Genomic DNA, 24,556 nt, shown 5'->3' on the forward strand with positions numbered 1-24,556 from the left:
GCCGAGCTGTGCGGACGAACGAACGACGCGTCCGTCTTCGGGATTTTACAGTAATTTTACCACACGTTTGTCGTTTACTTGAATGGGAACGGATTTTATTTGGGTTTTTGTTGATGATCTTGATATGATTATGTGGCTCTGGTCGGTTCCAGAGGGAGATTTAGGGTATTTTGATGTTCAAAAGCACATGTTGACTACTTGCGTGAAAGTGTGCACGAGAATTACCTCCCTTGCAAAACTAAAGTGAAAGTTCTAATTTTTGGATTGCGTGTATTTTCATGTGTGTGTGTTTAAAATCGTACATGACGAATCGTATAACAGCTGTAATGGTGTGGGCTTCACACAACGTTGACATGGGCTGCAGTGATGAAATCTCTGGCTAATAAAATTGCTGAGCATGGGCCTGAAATTTATACTTTTAAAAGATAATTGATAAATGTTGTCTGTTGATTTTTTGATTTTATTTTGTTAACAACCCAAAAGTCTTTTATTGTTTTAATGGATTTCCTTTGTCTTAAAGGGTGGAACCAGAAGAAGAAGAAGAAGAAGAAGAGAGCTAAAAAGAATAACTTTACATACAAAAAAAATTACACCATATTACATCAGTACACAAGTTAGTCAACAAAAGAAATGTTTTTGAGTCTTGTTCCTTATATTATGTTTGTGTGTTCTTTACTCCAATAATCTGAGAGTAAAACATTTTGGTTCCAGAAAAAATGCAGATACACAAGATGTCTAAAGGAGCACCTAACAGGTTTCTTTTGCTGTATGCCACACAGACTGGCCAAGCCAAGGCAATAGCAGAAGAAATTTTCCAGCAGTCAACAGATCGTGGTCTTCAACCAGAGCTTCACTGTCTCAGTATGACTGACAAGAAGGTGAGGTGGATTTCTGTATTGCAGTCATTGAATGTTTGGTTTAGTATAAGAAACTGTTGACGTGTACATGTACTTGTGTAAGAGTATGCTGATTTTGAAGAGGTAGCATTACAATTTACAAAAATCCAAAAACAAATAGACTGCCAACGTTCCAACGTTCCAAAACTCAGAATCCAAAAACAAATAGACTGCCAACGTTCCAAAACTCAGAATCCAAAAACAAATAGACTGCCAACGTTCCAACGTTCCAAAACTCAGAATCCAAAAACAAATAGACTTCCAACGTTCCAACGTTCCAAAACTCAGAATCCAAAAACAAGAAAGGTATGTTGTTGGAACGTTTAATTATTGACAAAACAAAAGACTCATTCACTTGTGTCTTCCCTGCAAGCGGCCGAACATTTTGTCAAATTAAGTTATGTGTAATGAGTGTGTGTTTATGCACTTAAAAGACCGCTGGGTCGATATCGTTGTGAATGTTTTGTTTTGTTTTGTCAAAAATTAAACGTTCTAACAACATACCTTTCTTGTGTTTTTTTTTATTACAATTGACATTTTAGGTGTCACTGTATGTGAGCATGGTGACGATTTGATTTTTCTTGTTTTGGGGGGTTGATTGTTGATGCTTCTTGTCTCAAGGTCAAACGACGTATCATTAGATTGTTGGATCAGTCATTAAAAGCTTGGTGGCGAGAGGTTCTGGTGAAAGATTTCTCTCTGTTGAATTATCAAGCACTAGTAAAATTATACGATCAAGCATTGATGAACATTTTATACGATAAACATTTTATAGGGTAAATGCATGCATTATGAGAAAGATGGTTATAGATTCTGGGTAGTTCTGTGTACAGGTAAACACATGACATATTTCTTGAGAGCGCTTTTGAGTCTTATACTTATAGCCTTTAAGGGAAGACACCACAGTGAAAAAAGTGATTTTTTTGTTCCCTGGTCATTTCCATTTTCTTTCTGATTTTGGATTTTGAACCTCTTCTGGTTACTCGGATATACTGATTTTAGATCAGAATTAATCATAAACGGTCAAAACGGCTAAATGAACAATGTATGTGTATGCAATTGTGTATTGAACAAACACAAAACAGCAAAAAAATGCGTATGTTTGAGAGGTGACTGGGAGTCAAACACATCGTCAACGGTGGTCACGTTAGCATGACTGGAATGAGTTGTCTTTTCTTTGCTACGATCAGTTCATACCGCGTACAACGGGAATTTCCGTTTACGGATTTCGCGCCGTTAGTAACAGCAACTAGAAGACATTCCAATGAGCCGAAGAGAACCGATGAAGATTCCGGGAAATTCCGTATGAGCAATTTTCGCTGCTGACCAATCGAATCGCGGATATTAAACTTCGTTTATGCTCGGTCTCGTTCGGTTCGATTCGGCCTTCCCAGAATGCAATATTCTTCATTTCCGCCAGATCTTGCCAAAGGCGATGTGAAATATCTACAGCTGCGATTTTCCTGGGATATCTTTGTGGAAACTTCAGTTAATACACGTTTTGCCCCGATTTCAGTGCTTGACACGCAAAGGAGATGATTATCGAGTAAAACCAGATCAGTTGTAGAGGCTGCCGTGACGGAAGTTTAAAAAGAAAGTGCGAGTCGATAGTGTCGTCTGCTATTGCTACGAACGAATCGGAAGATCAAGTTTGTGCATTCTTCTTCGTCCAGAATGAAAATTGGCTGGAAACTATGCTGCTGCCCTTGCAACAGCTGGGACGGAGCAAGAAATCACCATCGGTGGTGTACGTTTGAAGCACGTTGCCATGAGTGTTTTGAGCCACGACTTATTTTAGAGTTGCTGAGCGGAATGCGTACGGCAATAAGGACAACACGGAGTTCGCCATTTATGGCGACGAGAAGGCAGACCCTATATCTTTTCTCTGGAAAAAGCAAATTAACTGCTTAGAAAAAGAACAATCAATACAAAAATGACTTTGTTCAGCCATGGTGCAACACCATGCATCTCCTGGGAAATCTGGTGCAGTTGAATACTAGCCCAAGCAGAGCAGGGAAGATTCCAAGCAGCTGATAAGCAAGATGGTAGTAGGTAGGTAATTTTTTCTTGATAAACATGTAGAAGTTTATATATTTGTTTGGTTATGTGTGCGGCTCTGGCTCTGTGTGTGTGTGTGTGTGTGTACGTGTGTGACTGTTATATGCTGAAGAACAGAATCTAAGTAACAACACCCTGATGCAAAGAAACTGAATAGGATGCAAAGTCTGTTATGTGCTGCTACTATGAAGCTTGGTTGTCACAAGGTTTGTCAGGGTTGGAGCAAAACATCTGTTCTTTCCTCATTTATTTTCTCGAGCATATTATATATAGGCCTAGCTTCCTCCTGTGATCACAGTTTTCTTGTGGCTCAAAAAAACATGCATTCACATGGCTCAGTGAGTGAACATTGCTTGTGGTCATACTTCCCATGCAGACCATATGGTTTCTGCATGCAATGTATGTGCAATAGCTGTAAACCAAACCTGCACTGCCTTCGCAACATTCACATGATTTGTCAACATCTTTTTGTTCACTGCTTGACTATCAGCACTGACATGTGCATGCGCCCAAATATCGTGTTACATGTATCACATTACAATATCTTTTTTCAAATGTGTGTGTGTGTGTGTGGGGGGGGGGGGGGGGGGGGGGGGGGGAGGGGGAGGGGGGTCATTGTTGGGAAAATGTGAATAGCAGTATTTGAGTTTGTCATAGACATATTAATTTTGAATTTATGTTGTCTCTACAGATGCAGAGGTGGAAGCTGGAGAGGAGCTTCCAAAGTACCCATGGCATTGCAAGGCAATTCACAGAAGTCAACCCAAATATTGTAGTATAGAAAGTAAAGGACACTGCCATATGACTCCCTGATTATTCAAAGCAAGTCCAAAAGAGGTCCAAGATAAGAGGCTTCACTGGTAACAAGTTGGGAATTATGGATGGGCATACTTTACGCAGCGTGCACGTAACGGATAAGAGTTGATCATTGTGACCTTGGAACAGGTTCCTTGGTGCTTGCTGAACACTGGCTGTTTTTTTTTTAAATTTTGTTGAATTTTGTTTCCGTTTTTCTTGTGGAACTAAGCAATACCTGTTGTTTTGTTAGTGTTGTTTTGTTACATGTTTCATAAACGTTTGTGTAAAAAAAATACATTTTCTTCACGTTTTGTGTATTTTCTCAAAACTACTTTTTTGTCACTTCAAAAGCCTAAGGCTTTTTTTCTAATAAACTTGCGTTGTTGAAACTTTGCATACATCTCGAGTGCGTTATTTCGCAGATTTTGTTAGAGCGTTTTGTTGAATTTTTTTTTTCGTGAGAAGTTATACCATTTTTGGGGGCGGTTTTTCATAAAATTCAAGGTCACTCATTTTTATCACTGATATCTTTTGAATGACTGTAGATTTCAAAAAAAGCCTCTAACAAAAGTTGGGTATTGTGCTAATGTATAAATAACAAGCACCAAAACAAAATTCCTTTCGGTTTTGTAAAAGCCTTAGGGTTTTAAAAAGTGGCAGTTTGGTGGCCATCTTGGATTGCTACCAAGGCAACCGGTGATCCAAAAAAATTAATTTTTTCATTTTCTCAGGAGATGGACTGAGTTCTTTAATTGTGCAACAATTTTTGACCCAACACTTATGAAACAAAAAAAATCACTTTTAACACCAGTGCCTGCCCTTAAATGGATAGTTAAAAATCATCAGTTCTATTGGTTCCACTGTACGTATGTTGTTTCTATGGTGACACACTCTTTAACCATTCCTGTGTGTGTGATTGCAGCTCAGCATAGAGAAGGAGCACTGCGTGGTGCTGGTGTCATCGACAACCGGTGACGGTGAGCCACCAGACACCGCCCTTAAGTTTGTACGATGTTTCTATGGTGACACACTCTTTAACCATTCCTGTGTGTGATTGCAGTTCAGCATAGAGAAGGAGCACTGCGTGGTGCTGGTGTCATCAACAACCGGTGACGGTGAGCCACCAGACACCGCCCTTAAGTTTGTACGACGCTTCAACAAGAAGACTTTGCCTGACGACTTTCTATCCAGAATGAACTACACTGTGCTTGGTCAGTTATATTCTGAATTTTGATGCCGTCGTGGAATTTTTGCGTAATTTGTTTTAAACAGCTTTTCAGGAGGAGGACAAAACTGATTATTTTTATTATGCAATAGTGTTTATATTTGTTCCTGGTATGGATAGAAAAATTAAAGAATGTTAAAGCATTTATTGTCAATCGTATTTAACTCTTACCAGTTCGCTCCCTTACCCATCGTAAGCAAGCTTACGATGCCCCCCCCCCCCCCCCCCCAGTAGTTTTCCACTGACCAATTATCTAATTATCGAAAAAAAATTGGTTATTTTACATTGGATGGGTCGGACGGTGGATAAACTCATATGTTAGACACACTTTATGACAGAAACAAGCTGGGTTTTTGTTATAAGTTAGTTATAGGAATGCATTATTAGGCACAAAAAAAATAGTCTGTTAACGGTAACATAGGCCAAACAAATAGGGTCGGTAGTTCGGCACTTGTTTTTTTTTTTTCTTTTCACAAAATCATATTTTTAAGTTATTTTGCCAAAAAACAAAGACCTTTTTTTTTTTTTTTTTCTTCTTCTCAAAAAACCATATTTTTAAGTTATTTTGCCAAAAAACCTTTTTTTTTTCCCCCAATTTTTCCTCAAATGCCAAAAAAAAAGTCTAGGGTCGCGCGAAAAAATAGGGTCGGTCGGGATACCGTAAACAGATTATTTTTTTTTTGCCTTAGGCATGTGTATGTCATGAAATGTCCAACTTTGAAATTTGGGTGGGGGTATTCAGGTGACAATAACTTTTTTGTTTATCAACAAAACTCAATAAAACTTTGCTATGTTATGTAAAATGAATGCCAAAACAGACTAGTTAGCAGCATATCTAAAATAAACTGAACACACACAAAATTTCTTCTTTGTGTTTGTCACGTGTTCCAAAAAATGGGCGTACAAATTTCAACAAAAATCATGTTGTCACCCCCATAACCTTTTTTACCTTTAAAGATAGCACAATTATCTTTGCAAATATGAAAAGCTTATTCATTTTCCTTTCATTTGATATATAACTTTCTATATTTCATTTTGAATATGACCCCAGATAACCACTCGGCAAGTAGGCACCAACAGCACTGTAAAATATGCCCTAAAACCCCCGAACTGGTAAGAGTTAAGAGAGTATTTATCATGGAGAATGATTTACTTTGTCTAAAGCACAAAAACATCAAAACCGCCAAGAATCAAGTTACGCCAAAATTCCACAATGGCGACGATGTGTGAACATCTAATTCAGTGAGAACGCAAGAACTGTGCACTCTGCATGCATGATACTTGCCTCTTGTCATCCAAGAGCTATAGCGACAAAAGTCATACACACACACAATTACATCCATTTTGTGACATGAAGTATCCAGTCCAAGGGAGGTAATGCAGTTTTTAACTAGTGAGGATGCAGCAGGATAACCCAGTTTTAACTTTGAGCATACAAAACCTTGTTAGAATATTCTTTATCTTTAGGGATAACATGAGTTTGTAAAAGTGTTCATTTTAGCTGGTGTGTGACGTTCTGGAAGAGGAAGATTAAAGAAAATGTGGTTTTTAAATTGCAGGTCTTGGAGACACAAATTACACCAACTTTTGTAACAACGCCCAGAACATAGATCGGCGTCTGGCTCAGCTTGGAGCCAAGCGGTTCTATCCTTCTGGGTTTGCAGATGAGGCTGTGGGGTAGGAACCTTTGTTTTTTATGCCTGCCGCCCCGAGTGAACCATAACATAAACGCATTTAAATGTTAATACATGTAGCCTTGTTGCTTTTTGTTTAGAGTTTTTTTGTGTGTGGCTGAATTAATTTTTGAATTTGAGGTAGGTGTGTGTAATGAGATGATTGCAGGAAAGCAGCAGTAGTGTGTGTGTGTGTAGTGTGTGTGTAGTGTGTGTGTGTGTGTGTGTGTGTGTGTGTGTGTGTGTGTGTGTGTGTGTGTGTGTGTGTGTGTGTGTGTGTGTGTTTAGATTGAGGTAGAAACCCTGGTGGATCTATGGGATTTTCAAGTTCATATTTCATGTAATGTAAGAAAACTGGATCATTGCTAAATTTGCTGGTGGTTAAGAAGATTGTTCAGCATTCAAACACTGAATATTGTTCAGCATTCAAACTCTGAATATTGTTCAGCATTCAAACACTGCTTTTCTGTGATTGTACTAAAAACACAGAGCTGTGGTCAGCTTAACTGCTTTCTTGTCTGGTAAAACTTTTCACTATAGTTAATAGAATTGCAGAGCTACCTTTCTCCAGATTCTCAATTTTTTTTTTATAGGTGATATCCCCCCCCCCCCCCCCCCCCCCCCCCTTTGTTTACGCTCCATTATAAGACCATGGTTTTTAACTTTAATGTTTACTGTTCATAACATCTACAAACTTATCTAGATTTTAAGACCTGTTTTGGACCTGATATCCCCCCCCCCCCCCCCCCCAGATTTGTAGCAGTCATAAAAGGGGGTGTCGGGCGGGGATGTAGCTCAGTCGGTAGCGCGCTGGATTTGTATCCAGTTGGCCGCTGTCAGCGTGAGTTCGTCCCCACGTTCGGCGAGAGATTTATTTCTCAGAGTCAACTTTGTGTGCAGACTCTCCTCGGTGTCCGAACACCCCTCGTGTGTACACGCAAACACAAGACCAAGTGCGCACAAAAAAAAGATCCTGTAATCCATGTCAGAGTTCGGTGGGTTATAGAAACACGAAAATACCCAGCATGCTTCCTCCGAAAACGGCGTATGGCGGGGTAAAAAAGGGTCATACACGTAAAATTCCACTCGTGCAAAAAACACGAGTGTACGTGGGAGTTTCAGCCCACGAACGCAGAAGAAGAAAGGGGGTGTCCACTGTACAAGAAGACTTCAGATGAAAGTTTCCTCATATTTTATTTCCAGGTTGGAGGTTGTGGTGGACCCATGGATTGAAGACCTGTTTTCAGCGGTCAAGGATTGCCTCAACACCCGACCGGCTTCAGATGTGTCTCTCACAACGGATCCCGCCACACAACAAACCACCGTTAATGGTCTTCACAATTCTCACACTGAGGCTGTGAATGGTACACAGAACTCTGAGTCAGGAAAACAACCAGGACTGGACCAGGGCAGTTCTCTGGCAGTTTCCGTGGAAAGAAACTCTGGCAATCAGGGTGGAAAAACGCCTGACAGTTCTCAAAGTACCACAGACGTGAAGACAGATGGGTCTCAAAGTATTAGGACTAATGTTGAACCAGGAACGGTTTTAAATGAAAATTCAGACAGTGCACCTGTAGCAGGGGATGAAAGCAAGACCACTTCTAAAAATGTGACTGTCAATGGATTTTCTTCACAAACTGAATCTCCAGATCGAAGCGCCAACCACACAAGCAGCATGGAGTTTACAAATCCTGGTGATGCGAGTGTGGAGGGCAAAGCATCCTCCCCTTTCACGCAGGCAGAAGGTAGAACTGTTGATACACTCACGTTGAACGCCCCCAGCACAGAGGCACCATCCCTCAGACTTTCTCTTCCTCCACTGTCGGAGAAGGCGCTCACGTTGCCTGCTGCCACGCCAGCGTATTTGACGGTGTCATATGGATCTCCTGATAAAGTGAGTTGCAAGCAAGTTTTGTAGGCGATTTTATGATAAGTTCATTATTTGTTTCATAAGTGTTTGTCTGTCCGTCTGCTTAAAAGACCACTGGGTCCCCGTACTGTAAATGTAATGTTTTGTTTTGTCAATAATTAATGTGTTTTTGAGTTCTCTTTTTCTGTTTTTGTTGGTGATTGGGCGGGGCAGCGTGTGTGATATATATATATTACGGTCTTTAGCAAGGAGAAGAAAGAAAAAAATACATAGAACAGGATTTTCATGGCGTTTTTCAAAACAACGTAACGTATGATATTACATAGTATCAATGTCAAAAATGGCATCAAGCTGTCTACATTATATAGAACTGACGGGCGAAGTGGCGCAGTGGTAAGACGTCGGCCTCCTAATCGGGAGGTTGTGAGTTTGAATCCCGGTCGTTGCTGCCTGGTGGGTTCAGAGTGGAGATTTTTCCGATCTCCCAGGTCAACTTATGTGCAGACCTGCTAGTGCTAGTGACTTAACCCCCTTCGTGTGTACACGCAAGCACAAGACCAAGTGCGCACAGAAAAGATCCTGTAATCCATGTCGGAGTTCGTTGGGTTATGGAAACACGAAAATACCCAGCATGCCTACCCAACGAAAGCGGAGTGAAGCTGACTATGCTGTCAGAGTATAGTTTGGGGAACCCAAATGGGCAAACGAGCTCACACGTCACCAGAATTTCTGGAACGCTAAAGAAGATATAGAACTTGTTTGAAGACTGGAGTGTCATGCTACAGTCTGTGACTATACAGACTCAATGTTTTGACCTTGCTCGTCTAATTGAGCGCAGCGAGCAGTGCTTGAGTTGAAGCCTTGTGTGAGGTTATGGTTCATTTTACAAAATGAAATGACTTAACTTCAGACTCTGTGTTTGTCATACCTGGCAGTTTTTAACACCAACAGATGCCTATGATGTCAGCAAGAATTTGTTTAGCAACAAACATGTGGAAACACAATCGCTGATAGAAGATGTATCTTTTATGTGTGTGTGTGTTATCATTATAAACTTGTTCCTTTGGATTTGCCACAAAATTTGTATGTATGTATTTTGTTAATTGGTTTTTGACTTTTCTTTAGGATTTGCCTCAGAAGCTGGCAGAGTTGCCATGGCAAAATGACTGCAAGCCGCCCTCAGCTTCATCAGACATCGTCAAGGCAACCATTGTGTCCGCTCAGCGACTGACTGCAGAGGATGCTGTGAAGAAGACACTGTTGCTCAGGCTCAACATTGAGGTCAGTTACAAGAGATTTTCAATTATGGTTGAACTCTCCTTCTGGGACCTCCAAAATCGGGGAAAAAAAATCAGCTCTAAAAAAGGAGGGAGTCTTGAAATGGGGGTAGATTTACAGTCGCTTATGAACAACAAATCTGAGAAAACATGGTTTTAAATGGAGGGCAGTTCCACCGTTTAAACGCGATACTTTTTTCTTTCGTTCTGACCAGCGTATCTTATAGTGCAAATTATTTGTGACTAGAAAAGTCTAAGTTGGTGTTCTGGTTCCGTTTACCTTCACTGCTTTACATTGCATTGCTTATATGTGACCCTCCACCACGAAATGAGTCGCATGTCACCTTTGCATGATTTTCATATTTGTACATTTTCCTAAAGAGTTTTGTATGCTCTCTGCAGTGGTGAAAACCGTTTTAGAAAAGAGCGAAAACTGTTTGAGTTATAAGCCTGTGACTAAGGTGACCCTCACACTGTTACCAGACACTCCCCGGACTTATATTAAGCCTAGCGCAGAACCGCGCGAGGTGACATGCGACTCATTTCGTGGTGGAGGGTCACATATTGTATTTACGAAAAATAATCTTATGTCTTACCATCTCTCCCTTCCTTAACTCATTGTCTCCCAGGTACGGATATATCCCTACCCACTCATATGGCTCTCTCTGACCAGGTACGGATATATCCCTACCCACTCATATGGCTCTATCTGAGCGGGTACGGATATATCCCTACCCACTCATATGGCTCTATCTGAGCGGGTACGGATATATCCCTACCCACTCATATGGCTCTCTCTGACCAGGTACGAATATATCCGCTCAGACTGTTAGCTTCAGTCGCTTCCTGTAACGTCCATCTGTTACTGCCTGTAACGTCCATCCGCCTGCATTCCAGCGTGTTCATACACGTACAGTTACTAAACAGTTACTACAATTCTGAGTGACCTGCTGCAGCACAGCTGGTCTCGGCTAAAAACAACTTGGTCAACATAGGTGGGGTAGAAAGTGTTAAGGCAAACAAATGAAAGAGAAAAATGTGATGAAAGTGGAAACAAACATTTTGTGTGTCCTAAGATGAATGTAACTATTGACTGCAGGGATCAGTGAGGTGTTCAGAATGGATGGTGTTGGTTTGTTAGTATGTTTCATTTTTGTTGTTATATTTAGTCAAGTTTTGACTAAATATTTTAACATCGAGGGGGAATCGAAACGAGGGTCGTGGTGTATGTGCGTGCGTGTGTGTGTGTGTGTGTCTGTGTGTGTGTGTAGAGCGATTCAGACTAAACTACTGGACCGATCTTTATGAAATTTGACATGAGAGTTCCTGGGCATGAAATCCCCGAACGTTTTTTTCATTTTTTTGATAAATGTCTTTGATGACGTCATATCCGGCTTTTCGTGAAAGTTGAGGCGGCACTGTCACGCCCTCATTTTTCAACCAAATTGGTTGAAATTTTGGTCAAGTAATCTTCGACGAAGCCCGGACTTCGGTATTGCATTTCAGCTTGGTGGCTTAAAAATTAATTAATGACTTTGGTCATTAAAAATCTGAAAATTGTAAAAAAAAATAAAAATTTATAAAACGATCCAAATTTACGTTTATCTTATTCTCCATCATTTGCTGATTCCAAAAACATATAAATATGTTATATTCGGATTAAAAACAAGCTCTAAAAATTAAATATATAAAAATTATTATCAAAATTAAATTGTCGAAATCAATTTAAAAACACTTTCATCTTATTCCTTGTCGGTTCCTGATTCCAAAAACATATAGATATGATATGTTTGGATTAAAAACACGCTCAGAAAGTTAAAACAAAGAGAGGTACAGAAAAGCGTGCTATCCTTCTTAGCGCAACTACTACCCTGCTCTTCTTGTCAATTTCACTGCCTTTGCCATGAGCGGTGGACTGACGATGCTACGAGTATACGGTCTTGCTGAAAAATGGCATTGCGTTCAGTTTCATTCTGTGAGTTCGACAGCTACTTGACTAAATATTGTATTTTCGCCTTACGCGACTTGTTGAGATTAACATGTTTATTTTGGAAGTATTAGTTTTAAATGGTGGTCGGGACCTAAAGATGTTTTTGCTGTTGCAGAATTGTGGAATGAAGTATTGTCCGGGTGATTCGATCTCCGTCATCTGTGCTAATTATGACAATGAAGTCAACCAGCTCATCATAAGGTGAGTTCATTTCAGTCAGGTTCAACTTGATTGCAACAAAGCTGTCAAATACCTGCTGGAAACAATACTTACTGATGGTTCTAGGTTGCATCATGTGATCTTGATTGTGATGCTTATGATAGGGAGAGAGTGATTATCTGCCCTTGGGACACAGTGGTCTAACAGTAATACGCACTTATTGTTTTTGTTAGACAGTGATTTTGCTATTTGGTGTGGCTGGTGTGTGTGCATGTGTGAACGTGTGTGTGTCTCTGGAATTAGCCCCTCGGTAACGACATCTTAGTACGTACATTCTCAGAACAAGTGATCATGTCGTGCGTGAAAGCCTGTCAAACAAAATATCAACCGATATGTCCAACCAGTGGCTGATTTCATTATTATTTTCAGATTTGACCTGATAAAACATGAAAATGTGCCGTTAACGCTAGCCCTGCGTGTTTGTTTCAGACTTGGGGTTGTTGAGGTCGCCGACCTTCCCCTCCAGCTAGGGGTCATGAAGGACACAAAGAAGCGACGAGCGGTCGTTGCACCACACGTTCCTGAAGAGGGCGCCACTCTGCGCTACGTCATGAAGAACTGTGTAGACATCCGCGAACCTCCCAAGAAGGTGAGCACTTCAGTGAGGATTCTGAAGGACAAGAACACAAGGTGTACACTGGAACATCTCCTTTAAGACCGTCACTATCGGAGAAAATCAGGAGGGAGTCTTTAAATGGGGGTTATATACAGAGGTTATGAACAGAAAGTCTAAGAAAACAGGGTCTTAAAAAGGAGGGAGTCTTTAAATGGGGGTTATATACAGAGGTTATGAACAGAAAGTCTAAGAAAACAGGGTCTTAAAAAGGAGGGAGTCTTTAAATGGGGGTTATATACAGAGGTTATGAACAGAAAGTCTAAGAAAACAGGGTTTTAAAATGGAGCAAGTCTTGAAATTGGGGGGCGGGGGGGGGGGGGGGTGGTCCATTGTATTTATAGTTATACAGTGTATTTATACAGTGGCACACCCCTTCTTAGCATTGGTGGCAAGTGTTAACAAGTTTTTTCATTGATCATGCATGGTAAACATTTGCCAAACTGGTATCTTTTACGAGTACAAATCCTGGCTACTACAAAGAACTACATGTACTACGTTGCTACGCCTACCAGCCAAATCAAGTGATTATGATTTCCTCCGAAAGCGGCGTATGGCTGCCTAAATTGCGGTGTAAAAACGGTCATACACGTAAAGGCCGTGGGAGTTTCAGCCCATGAACGAACAAACAAGTGATTATGATGACAGTTCTACCAGAGAAAGAAAAAAATGTATTAAAGGAAGTATCACATCAGTTGGTTTGACCGTTTTCCAATTTTATTTCTGGTGTGGACAAGATATTTACCAGTAAAATACTTTACATTTCTAGTTAACGCAGCTCCTGCTTATCTGTAATTGTCAGGCACTGCTGCGATTGCTGGTGGAGTACACGTCAGATGAGTCGGAGAAGCGTCGTCTGCAGGAGCTGTGTAGCAAGGAGGGCGCTGATAACTATGCGGCGTTCATCCGTGCTGAAAACGTGTCACTGCTAGATGTGTTGTACACATTTCCTTCCTGCCAGCCGCCTGTTGAGAGGATATTAGGTTTGTTTGTGTGTTTGTGTGTCATTTTTGTGTGTGTGTGTTGTGTTTTCAAGCAACCCATAGAGTTCAGCAGAGAAAGTGTGCATGTGTTGCAAGTGAAAGTGTTTCATTGTAAATAAAACTGTATCAAAATTCTAGTAAAATTGTGAGTTATGACTGTTTAGTGTGCATACTTGTGCGTGTGTGTGTGTGTGTGTGTGTGTGTGTGTGTGTGTGTGTGTGTATAGCAGAGAGAAGGTTCTCGTTCTTTGCCATTTAAGTTTGTGCCATGCTCTTCTCACTTTCACATTTTATTTTTCTCATGACAATATATTGACCAAGATACAAAAAAATAAGAGTTGGAATAAATGCTGTTTTATTGTGTGTTTGTACTTGTTGTTTACTTCTCTAACGTATAACATTTTTTCTCACAGAGCATCTCCCAAGGTTGCAGCCTCGTCCTTATTCTGCAAGCAGGTAAAGAGTGTTAAAAATAGATTATGTTGGGAAATAATTGTGAGTTTTTATAGGCTGTGAAAGAGTTGCGCCCCTTGGCAACAGAGGGGCTAAAAGTGTGCTATCAAGGCCATCACAGTGAAACATGATATCTGTGCAGTTTTGGGCCTAATATGACATCCTTTTCTTTTCAAAAATGCACATCAGGGCTCATTATTTACTGCAGCTGTGATCCAAAAACAGATTCAGAATAAAAAAGAAGAATAGTGGGTTATTAGAACGTTTAATTGATGACAAAACAAAATGTTACAATTACTGTATGTCGACCCAATGTTTTTATTTAAGAAGACAGACAGACAAACACTTATGATACAGATGATTAACTTATCTCAGAATAGTCAACGTAACTCGCTTGCAAGATGCGGACGAGGCTATCATTTCTCGACTTTTTTGAGATATCTGTATCATAAGCGTTTTTCTGTCTGTCTTCTTAACGAATTCACTTATAATGCCTACAGCTGTGGGGTCAAGGTCACATAGACTATGTTTGATGTGTACATTTCAAATATTGTTTCTAACGATAACTTTATCATGCCTACAGCTGTGGGGTCAAGGTCACATAGACTATGTTTGATGTGTACATTTCAAATATTGTTTCTAACGATAACTTTATCATGCCTACAGCTGTGGGGTCCAGGTCACATAGACTATGTTTGATGTGTAGATTTCAAATATTGTTTCTAACGATAACTTTATCATGCCTACAGCTGTGGGGTCCAGGTCACATAGACTATGTTTGATGTGTAAATTTCCAATATTGTTTCTAATGATACTTTATCTTGCCAACAGCTGTTGGGTCAAGGTCACGGAATATGCGCGATATAAGCGTCATTGATTGATTGATTGATTGATAGACTGTGTTTGATGTTGTAAATTTCTAATATTTGTTTTCTAACAATAACTTTGTCAACCTTACAGTTGTGAAGACTGGAGACCTGGCCACATAGACGTCGCATTCAACGTGCTAGAAATTCCCACAAGCCAATGTCGGCTGTACTGTCGCCGAGGACTGTGTACTGGTTGGCTGGATGACATCACAAGCGGCCTGCAGCATGCTGGGCAGACGGGTGATGATGATGGGGATAAAGCGGCTGACTTGACGACTCAGATTGGATCAGTATTGTTGAAGGATCTTGAGGTGTGTTTTGTTGTTGAGTCGTTGTGTGTGTGAGTGTGTGGGAGGGGGGGGGGCACTGTGTGTGTGTGTGAACGTGTGTGTGTGTGTCTCTGGAATTAGCCCCTTGGTAACGACATCTTAGTATGTATATTCTCAGAAATCTCTGAAATTACCCCCTTGGAAGCGACGTCTACACCTGTGAGACAAGAGTGAATATTTTGAGTGTGTGTGTGTGTGTGTTCCTTTGCTGCTCTCTCTGATTACCAAGTACGTGTAACATTCCTTCATGGTTTATTTACTTTTGTGTTAGTGAAATTTCTCAGAAATATCTGAAATGACCCCCTTGGGAGCAACATCTCATTCTGTGTGAAAAGAGTATATATTTGCGATTCATTCAGTGAGACGATGAAGCCTCTGCTCATATGGGGCTGAGTGACTCCTTTCAAGGCGACCATTTTTTCCCCATTCTTGATTCTGAAACAAGCATGAAAGAGAAAGGTACTGTTTTTCAGATCCAGGTATTTTCTCGCACCAGCCAGCACTTCCACCCGACCTCTGACCTGTCCGTGCCTATGATTATGATTGGCCCAGGCACAGGTGTCGCCCCCTTCATCGGCTTCCTGCAGGAGAGACAATTGCGCTTGGAAAAAGAAGGGAAAGAGAACTCTGCAGGAGAGACCTGGCTTTTCTTTGGCTGCAGACATAGAAACAAAGATTTTTTGTTCAAGTGAGTTTCCATGAATATGAGAAAATTCTCTGTTAGAGTGAGTTGTTTTCAAATGAACATTGTATTAATATGAAACAAATCTGAGTTCAAGTAAGTTGTTTTTGGACAAGCATTTTGATGAGTTGAATATGAGATAATTTTGAGAGTTATTTTCAGATGAATATTTTGATGAATATGAGAGAGTTCAATCAGGACCAAATGAAGAAAACAAGTAGCAAAAGAACAGCAAACTCAGACAGACACACACACAAGAATGGAAGTGTCTTTTACAGGAGTTGGAGAGTGTGAAGAGGGGGGGGGGGGTGGTGGTGGGGGCGTAGAGGACAACTTTTTTTTCTTCGGTTAGCATTTATTTTCTTGTGGACAGATATTGTACAAGTTCGTTTTTGTCTCTTTTTTTTTCAGGCAAGATATAGAGAACTTTGAAAAGAATGGAGTTGTGCACAAGTTTCTGCCAGCATTTTCACGAGACACTCCCGACAGCGACGACAGCCCGCGATACGTGCAAGACAACATCCGCTCGCATGCTTCTGAGCTCTTCACTCTCATCCATGAGAGGAAGGCCGTAGTGTTCGTGTGTGGGGATGCCAAGAATATGGCTAAAGATGTCAATGCCGCTTTTGAGGAAGTGGTGATGAAAGAACATGGTGAGCACTTGAGGAGGAATTGATCCAAAACAATGGGCGCAGTGGCGTGGTGGTAAGACGTCGGCCTCCTAATCGGGAGGTCGTTAGTTCGAATCCCGGTCGCTGCCGCCTGGTGGGTTAAGAGTGGAGATTTTTCCGATCTCCCAGGTCAACTTATGTGCAGACCTGCTGGTGACTTAACCCCCTTCGTGTGTACACGCAAGCACAAGACCAAGTGCGCACGAAAAAGATCCTATTATCCATGTCAGAGTTCGGTGGGTTATTGAAACACAAAAATACCCAGCATGCCTCCCCCGAAATCGTCGTATGCTGCCTGAATGGGGGGGGGGGGGGGGGGGGGGGGGGGGGTGTAAAAACGGTCATACAAGTAAAAATCCACTCGTGGTAAAAACATGAGTGAACAAGGTAGTCTAAGCCCATGAACAAAGAAGAAGATCCAAAACGTTTTGTCATATTCTGTCCTTCAACAATTTTCTTGTGTGTTTGATGTCGGTAAGATTGATAATTCTTACAGAGAGAAATTTTGTAGTTACAATGGAACCCCCATTTTAAGACCTTCAATAACCTTCAAAGTCAGGTCTTAAAAAGGAGGGAGTCTTAAAATGGGGGTAGATTTCCAGAGGTTATTAACAGAAAAATGGGCGGGGATGTAGCTCAGTCGGTAGCGCGCTGGATTTGTATCCAGTTGGCCGCTGTGTCGGCGAGAGATTTATTTCTCAGAGTCAACTTTGTGTGCAGACTCTCCTCGGTGTCCGAACACCCCCCGTGTGTACACGCAAGCACAAGACCAAGTGCGCACGAAAAAGATCCTGTAATCCATGTCAGAGTTTGGTGGGTTATAGAAACACGAAAATACCCAGCATGCTTCCTCCGAAAACGGCGTATGTCTGCCTAAATGGCGGGGTAAAAAACGGTCATACACGTAAAATTCCACTCGTGCAAAAAACACGAGTGTACGTGGGAGTTTCAGCCCACGAACGCAGAAGAAGAAGACCTTCAATAATCTTCAAAAGTCAGGTCTTAAAAAGGAGGGAGTCTTAAAATGGGGGTAAATTTCCAGAGGTTATGAACAGAAAATCTGAAAAGTAAGGTCTTAAATTGGAGGGTCTTAAAGGTACTGAACTTGTCAAATCCAGGTGCACGGAGCCCCTGGGGCTTTTAGTCATACCTCAGGCAGCTATCCGTTAGAAGAACTACCAAGTTTCATTGACTTGCACCCAAAGAGTCAAGAACTGCAATTTTTTTACGAATTAATTTTGTACTCGGACCCGGCTGGTCTTGGCCAATTTTTGGATCTAAATTTAGATCAGGTAGATCACCACATGCACATCATGTACAACTGAAAAGACACGTCACTAGCAAACTATGTCAGACGTCATCATGAGTTTGTGTAAAACAAAATGGAGGCCGGATCACTCAGTTGAATCGAACTCCGACCAAACACCACGTAATAACTAGGTTAATTTATGCACTCGCGTGAACAAGAAACTGTCGAGCTTCACAGATGTTGTCGTTGGGTAGTTTTGGGTTTGTTTTACTACTGTAGGAGGATTTTTGAACTGTAAATGCACTCGGCTGCAACAAAAACGCAAAACGAAGGCTGTGAGCTGCACTGTGCCTTTAAAAGGGGGGTTCCACTGTATTGGAGACAATTGTACTCAAGAGGAATTCTTTTTCTGTCATTAACAAATTATTACGATTAAAGTTTAAAATATGCAACAAAATAACGTTCAAGTGTTGAAATTTGAATAGCTCTCACGGTGAGGATTAGAGGTCGTTAATTCTTCTTCTTCTTCTTCGTCGTTCACCTTCTTATAACGTTTGATCAATTGATTTGTCTCCATCATTTTGTGATTTGCGTGATGCAGCGCTTTTTGGCACCCAGGGGGTCCCGCATCTCCGACTTCGGCCTTGGACGTTGGTCAGGGGTCCCTCCCCTAGACCAATTGCCTTCCTGGGCTGTTGAGCTTGGTCTGCCCGTGGTTCTATTTCGGAGTTTTCCTTCTCCTAGACTGGTTACCTGCCAGGGTTGACGAGTCCAGTCTACCCGTTTGGAGGTTGCTGAGATGACCGCTTGTGTCCTTGGGCCTCTGTGCCGTCACACCGGTACTGTCCAGCACACCTCCGTCTTCACCAGAGCCCCGTTAGCCAGCAACCAACCTGTCCGCCAAGGGAGAGCCCTACCAGTATACTTCTCACAATGAAAAATCACCCCCATGTTTTAGGGACAGTGAGATTTCAGCGATTTTCTTCCAACGGCATAGCTTGGTTCTGTTTCACCACCATACCACGATGAGGAGGGGATGGTCTTTATGGTGGGAGGTCGTTAATGAACAAAGGAGTCCAAGTACATTAGATTTGTTTGTATTTTCAGGAGATGAGAGGGGGTGGAGTGGTGGGGTGGGGAAGGGAAAGGGAGGGGGAGGTACTGGAGGAGAGCATGATGATGGAAAAAGAGTCGCCAATAGATGATGTTTGGAAATAACTCTGTCGAGTTTGTGTGAGTTGTGAAACAGTGAACATTCTTGCTTTTATTGAGACAAACTTTCCTGTGTGGCATTATATAGGCCAGTCTTCTTCTTCTTCTTCAGCGTTCCAGAATTTTTCTGGTTACGTGTGAGCTCGTTTGCCCATTTGGGTTCCCCACACTATACTCTGAGAGCATAGTCAGCTCACTCCGCTTTCGTTGAGTAGGCATGCTGGGTATTTTTGTGTTTCCATAACCCACCGAACTCCGACATGGATTACAGGATCTTTTCCGTGCGCACTTGGTCTTGTGCTTGCGTGTACACAAGAAGGGGGTTAAGTCACAAGCAGGTCTGCACATAAGTTGACCTGGGTGATCGGAAAAATCTCCACTCTTAACCCACCAGGCGGCAGCGACCGGGATTCGAACTCACGACCTCCCGATTAGGAGGCCGACGTCTTACCACCACGCCACTGCGCCCGTCATAGGCCAGTCAATAGTGTGGGGTGTGTCTGAAACAGTGAACATTCTTGCTTTTATTGAGACAAACTTTCCTGTGTGACATTATATAGGCCAGTCAATAGTGTGGGGTGTGTCTGAAACACGTAGAAAAAGAGCACGTGTAGAAAGTTTGCCTCACTAACAGCAAGAGTATTAACTCTTTCACAACCTCTACACACACAACACAATTATTTCACAGCCTCTACACACACAACACAATTATTTCACACAACCTCTACACACACAACTATTTCACAGCCTCTACACACACAACACAATTATTTCACACAACCTCTACACACACAACTATTTCACAACCTCTACACACACAACACAATTATTTCACACAACCTCTACACACACAACTATTTCACAACCTCTACACACACAACACAATTATTTCACAGCCTCTACACACACAACACAATTATTTCACACAACCTCTACACACACAACACAATTATTTCACAACCTCTACACACACAACACAATTATTTCACAGCCTCTACACACACAACACAATTATTTCACACAACCTCTACACACACAACACAATTATTTCACAACCTCTACACACACAATTATTTCACAACCTCTACACACACAACACAACTATTTCACAACCTCTACACACACACAACACAATTATTTCACAGCCTCTACACACACACAACACAATTATTTCACAACCTCTACACACACAACACAATTATTTCACAACCTCTACACACACAACACAATTATTTCACAACCTCTACACACACAACACAATTATTTCACAGCCTCTACACACACAACACAACTATTTCACAACCTCTACACACACAACACAATTATTTCACAGCCTCTACACACACAATTATTTCACAACCTCTACACACACAACACAACTATTTCACAACCTCTACACACACAACACAATTATTTCACAGCCTCTACACACACAATTATTTCACAGCCTCTACACACACAACACAACTATTTCACAACCTCTACACACACAACACAATTATTTCACAGCCTCTACACACACAATTATTTCACAACCTCTACACACACAACACAACTATTTCACAACCTCTACATCACACACAACACAATTATTTCACAGCCTCTACACACACAATTATTTCACAACCTCTACACACACAACACAACTATTTCACAACCTCTACACACACAACTATTTCACAACCTCTACACACACAACACAATTATTTCACAACCTCTACACACACACAACACAACTATTTCACAACCTCTACACACACAACTATTTCACAACCTCTACACACACAACACAATTATTTCACAACCTCTACACACACAATTATTTCACAACCTCTACACACACACAACACAACTATTTCACAACCTCTACACACACAACACAATTATTTCACAGCCTCTACACACACACAACACAATTATTTCACAGCCTCTACACACACAATTATTTCACAACCTCTACACACACAACACAATTATTTCACAACCTCTACACACACACAACACAACTATTTCACAACCTCTACACACACACAACACAATTATTTCACAACCTCTACACACACAACACAATTATTTCACAACCTCTACACACACACAACACAATTATTTCACAGCCTCTACACACACACAACACAACTATTTCACAACCTCTACACACACAACACAATTATTTCACAACCTCTACACACACACAACACAACTATTTCACAACCTCTACACACACAACACAATTATTTCACAACCTCTACACACACACAACACAACTATTTCACAACCTCTACACACACAACACAATTATTTCACACAACCTCTACACACACAACACAATTATTTCACAGCCTCTACACACACAACACAATTATTTCACACAACCTCTACACACACACAACACAATTATTTCACAACCTCTACACACACACAACACAATTATTTCACAGCCTCTACACACACAACACAATTATTTCACACAACCTCTACACACACACAACACAATTATTTCACAACCTCTACACACACACAACACAATTATTTCACAGCCTCTACACACACAACACAATTATTTCACACAACCTCTACACACACAACACAATTATTTCACAGCCTCTACACACACAACACAATTATTTCACACAACCTCTACACACACAACACAATTATTTCACAGCCTCTACACACACAACACAATTATTTCACACAACCTCTACACACACAACACAATTATTTCACAACCTCTACACACACAACACAATTATTTCACACAACCTCTACACACACAACACAATTATTTCACAGCCTCTACACACACAACACAATTATTTCACAACCTCTACACACACAACACAATTATTTCACAACCTCTACACACACAACACAATTATTTCACAACCTCTACACACACAACACAATTATTTCACAACCTCTACACACACAACACAATTATTTCACAACCTCTACACACACACAACACAATTATTTCACAACCTCTACACACACACAACACAATTATTTCACAACCTCTACACACACACAACACAACTATTTCACAACCTCTACACACACACAACACAATTATTTCACAACCTCTACACACACACAACACAATTATTTCACAACCTCTACACACACAACACAATTATTTCACAACCTCTACACACACACAACACAACTATTTCACAACCTCTACACACACAACACAATTATTTCACAACCTCTACACACACAACTCTTTCACAACCTCTACACACACAACACAATTATTTCCAGATTTTTGTTTATTAAGTATTATTGTGACCCACTTTCAATGATAATTTGGCCTATATATTAAAACACCGATTATGTTCTTACATTTTCTTCATTGTATGTGCAGGTGTGAGTGCTGACGAGGCAAAAACTTACGTGATGAAGATGAGGATTCACAAACAGTACCTGGAAGACGTGTGGACATAAATATCAACTGCCTCACGCAGGATTCACAGCAGACCTGGATAAGGATACGACTTTATATAGTCCTGTGAGGTTACCCTCATGGACATTCAGGTTGCTTTTTCTCTAGGGAAAGCGAGCTGCCATACAGTGTGTATTCATGGTTCCAAGCCCTGAGACTTTCGCTGTGAACTTGGGATGTGTGCACACGGGGGTGTTTGTACACGGGGGTGTTTGTACACGGGGGTGTTTGTCCACAGGGGTATTTGTACTTGGGGGTGTTTGTACACGGGGGTGTTTGTACACGGGGGTGTTTGTCCACAGGGGTATTTGTACTTGGGGGTGTTTGTACACTGAGTCTGCACAATGCTTGCTGAGGGAAATAGATTCCTCGACGAACATGTGGATCGAACACACACTGATAGCGACAACTGGTATTGAAGCCAGCGCATTTACCTGCCCTGATGAGAACACATTTCTTTTAACTTATAAGGGGGAGGGGTGGTAGTGGTGCTGAAAGTCATCTGGATTCTGTGTGTATACAGTTGAAAGGTCGCCAAAACGTCCATATAATGTGCAGATATGTCCAGGTGTGGGGAGTTTGACTGCTATATTTTTAATGTTGTAAAAAGAGTTACAGTGGCAAAGTTTCTGGAATTTGTACCTGCTATCATAAAATAAGATCTGAGGTGAAATGATCGATGATATCCATTACTGTACATGATTCACCAACTGAATCCTCAGTGCAGTATTACTTGCAAACACAGAAACACACAAAACAATGCAACACATTTCTTTACAGTAATATCAAGAGAAAATATAAATGGTTGTAACATGATGTATGCTCATCACTGATTGATACTTTTTATGTCCTGAAACATTGCACATGGGAGACTGTGATATGTTAAAAGCTGCATGTTCTTTTTGTTTTGTAGAGGTTCTACTGACTTGTCGTATGAACAGACTTGGTTGTGGTAGCGGATTTTATTCATACACTTTGTGCTGTTCGTGATTGTTGCTTTGTAAACAATATGTATAGTTGTTGTTTACCGATTGAACACTATTTTGATAATTTATGTAGCATGGATAAACTGTGTGTGTGTGTGTGTGTGTGTGTGTGTGTGTGTGTGTGTGTGTGTGTGTGTGTGTGTGTGTGTGTGTGTGTGTGTGTGTGTGTGTGTGTGTGTGTTTGGTTTTATTTGACAGTTTGATTACACCAAAGGGTATTTTTGTGTGGCTTCAGTTATATGTTTTGGTGACTATGAGGAAGCACCTGATGTTGATGAGATATTATTAGGTCTCTGCTGCATGTGTTCTTGTTATAATTGTTATTTCTCATGTTCCACCTGTCAGATACGTATGTATCTTTCAATTCATTACATTTAGTCAATTTTTGACTAAATGTATATCATGGTACATGTGTGTGTGTGTGTGGACAGTGATTTTTAGAAAGCATCTCGACAGATATTCATGAAACTTAACATATGAATTCTTCCAGATGATATTCCCTGATATTTATTTAATTTTTATAAATGTCTTTGGTGATGTCATATCCAGCTTTTAAAAAAAGTTGAGGCGTCACTGTGGCGACCGTGTTTTTTATGACATTGATTTTTAGTTCATTTTTGATGTTTAGGCCAACAGATTGACTAAATGTTTTGACAACGCTTCACGCAACTTTAAAAAATGTGTGTGTGAGTCATTAGTCAAGTTCTTCAAGTTTATAATATGTGGTTTAAGTAATATTGATTGCTGATGCAAACAAAATGTATCACAATCATGATAATAATCATGGGTGAAAAATGTGCAGTACCTGCGCGTGTCAGGCCCCTTGGATAAAATAAAAACCTCCCGTGAGAGGACACTGCTAGTGTCCCGTTGTCTATTAAGTGTACCAAAACATAACTGTCCTATAGGAGGGCACACATACAGATAAAACCTGTGTGTGTGTGTGTGTGTACTTGCTTGCTTTGTTTCCATCATTTGTGCTCGGTCTCAAGGCTGATATTACAGCGTAATAAATATAACCATAATGAAAAGTTGACTAGTGCTATTTTGGTCTTGAT

General features: G+C 40.8%; 1 protein-coding gene and 1 long non-coding RNA gene across 2 annotated transcripts; both read left to right on the top strand.

Annotated features, from left to right (window-relative positions):
- LOC138946921 (methionine synthase reductase-like) lies at nucleotides 1-24,534 on the top strand. The gene is made up of 14 exons (XM_070318320.1): nucleotides 1-50; nucleotides 712-878; nucleotides 4,813-4,963; nucleotides 6,537-6,654; nucleotides 7,854-8,544; nucleotides 9,646-9,801; nucleotides 11,903-11,988; nucleotides 12,436-12,595; nucleotides 13,422-13,602; nucleotides 14,016-14,058; nucleotides 15,016-15,235; nucleotides 15,727-15,941; nucleotides 16,347-16,588; nucleotides 22,435-24,534. Exons 2-14 carry the CDS (start codon nucleotides 717-719, stop codon nucleotides 22,512-22,514), a joined length of 2,505 nt encoding a protein of 834 aa, XP_070174421.1. The 5' UTR covers nucleotides 1-50; nucleotides 712-716; the 3' UTR covers nucleotides 22,515-24,534.
- Nucleotides 1,788-4,197, top strand: LOC138946923 (uncharacterized). Its single transcript, XR_011449473.1, has 2 exons — nucleotides 1,788-2,948; nucleotides 3,646-4,197. It is a non-coding gene; the product is annotated as an uncharacterized lncRNA (long non-coding RNA).
- Nucleotides 24,535-24,556: the final 22 nt, after the last annotated feature.

This window comes from Littorina saxatilis, linkage group LG14, assembly GCF_037325665.1.
Source record: "Littorina saxatilis isolate snail1 linkage group LG14, US_GU_Lsax_2.0, whole genome shotgun sequence".
Taxonomy (NCBI): domain Eukaryota; kingdom Metazoa; phylum Mollusca; class Gastropoda; order Littorinimorpha; family Littorinidae; genus Littorina; species Littorina saxatilis.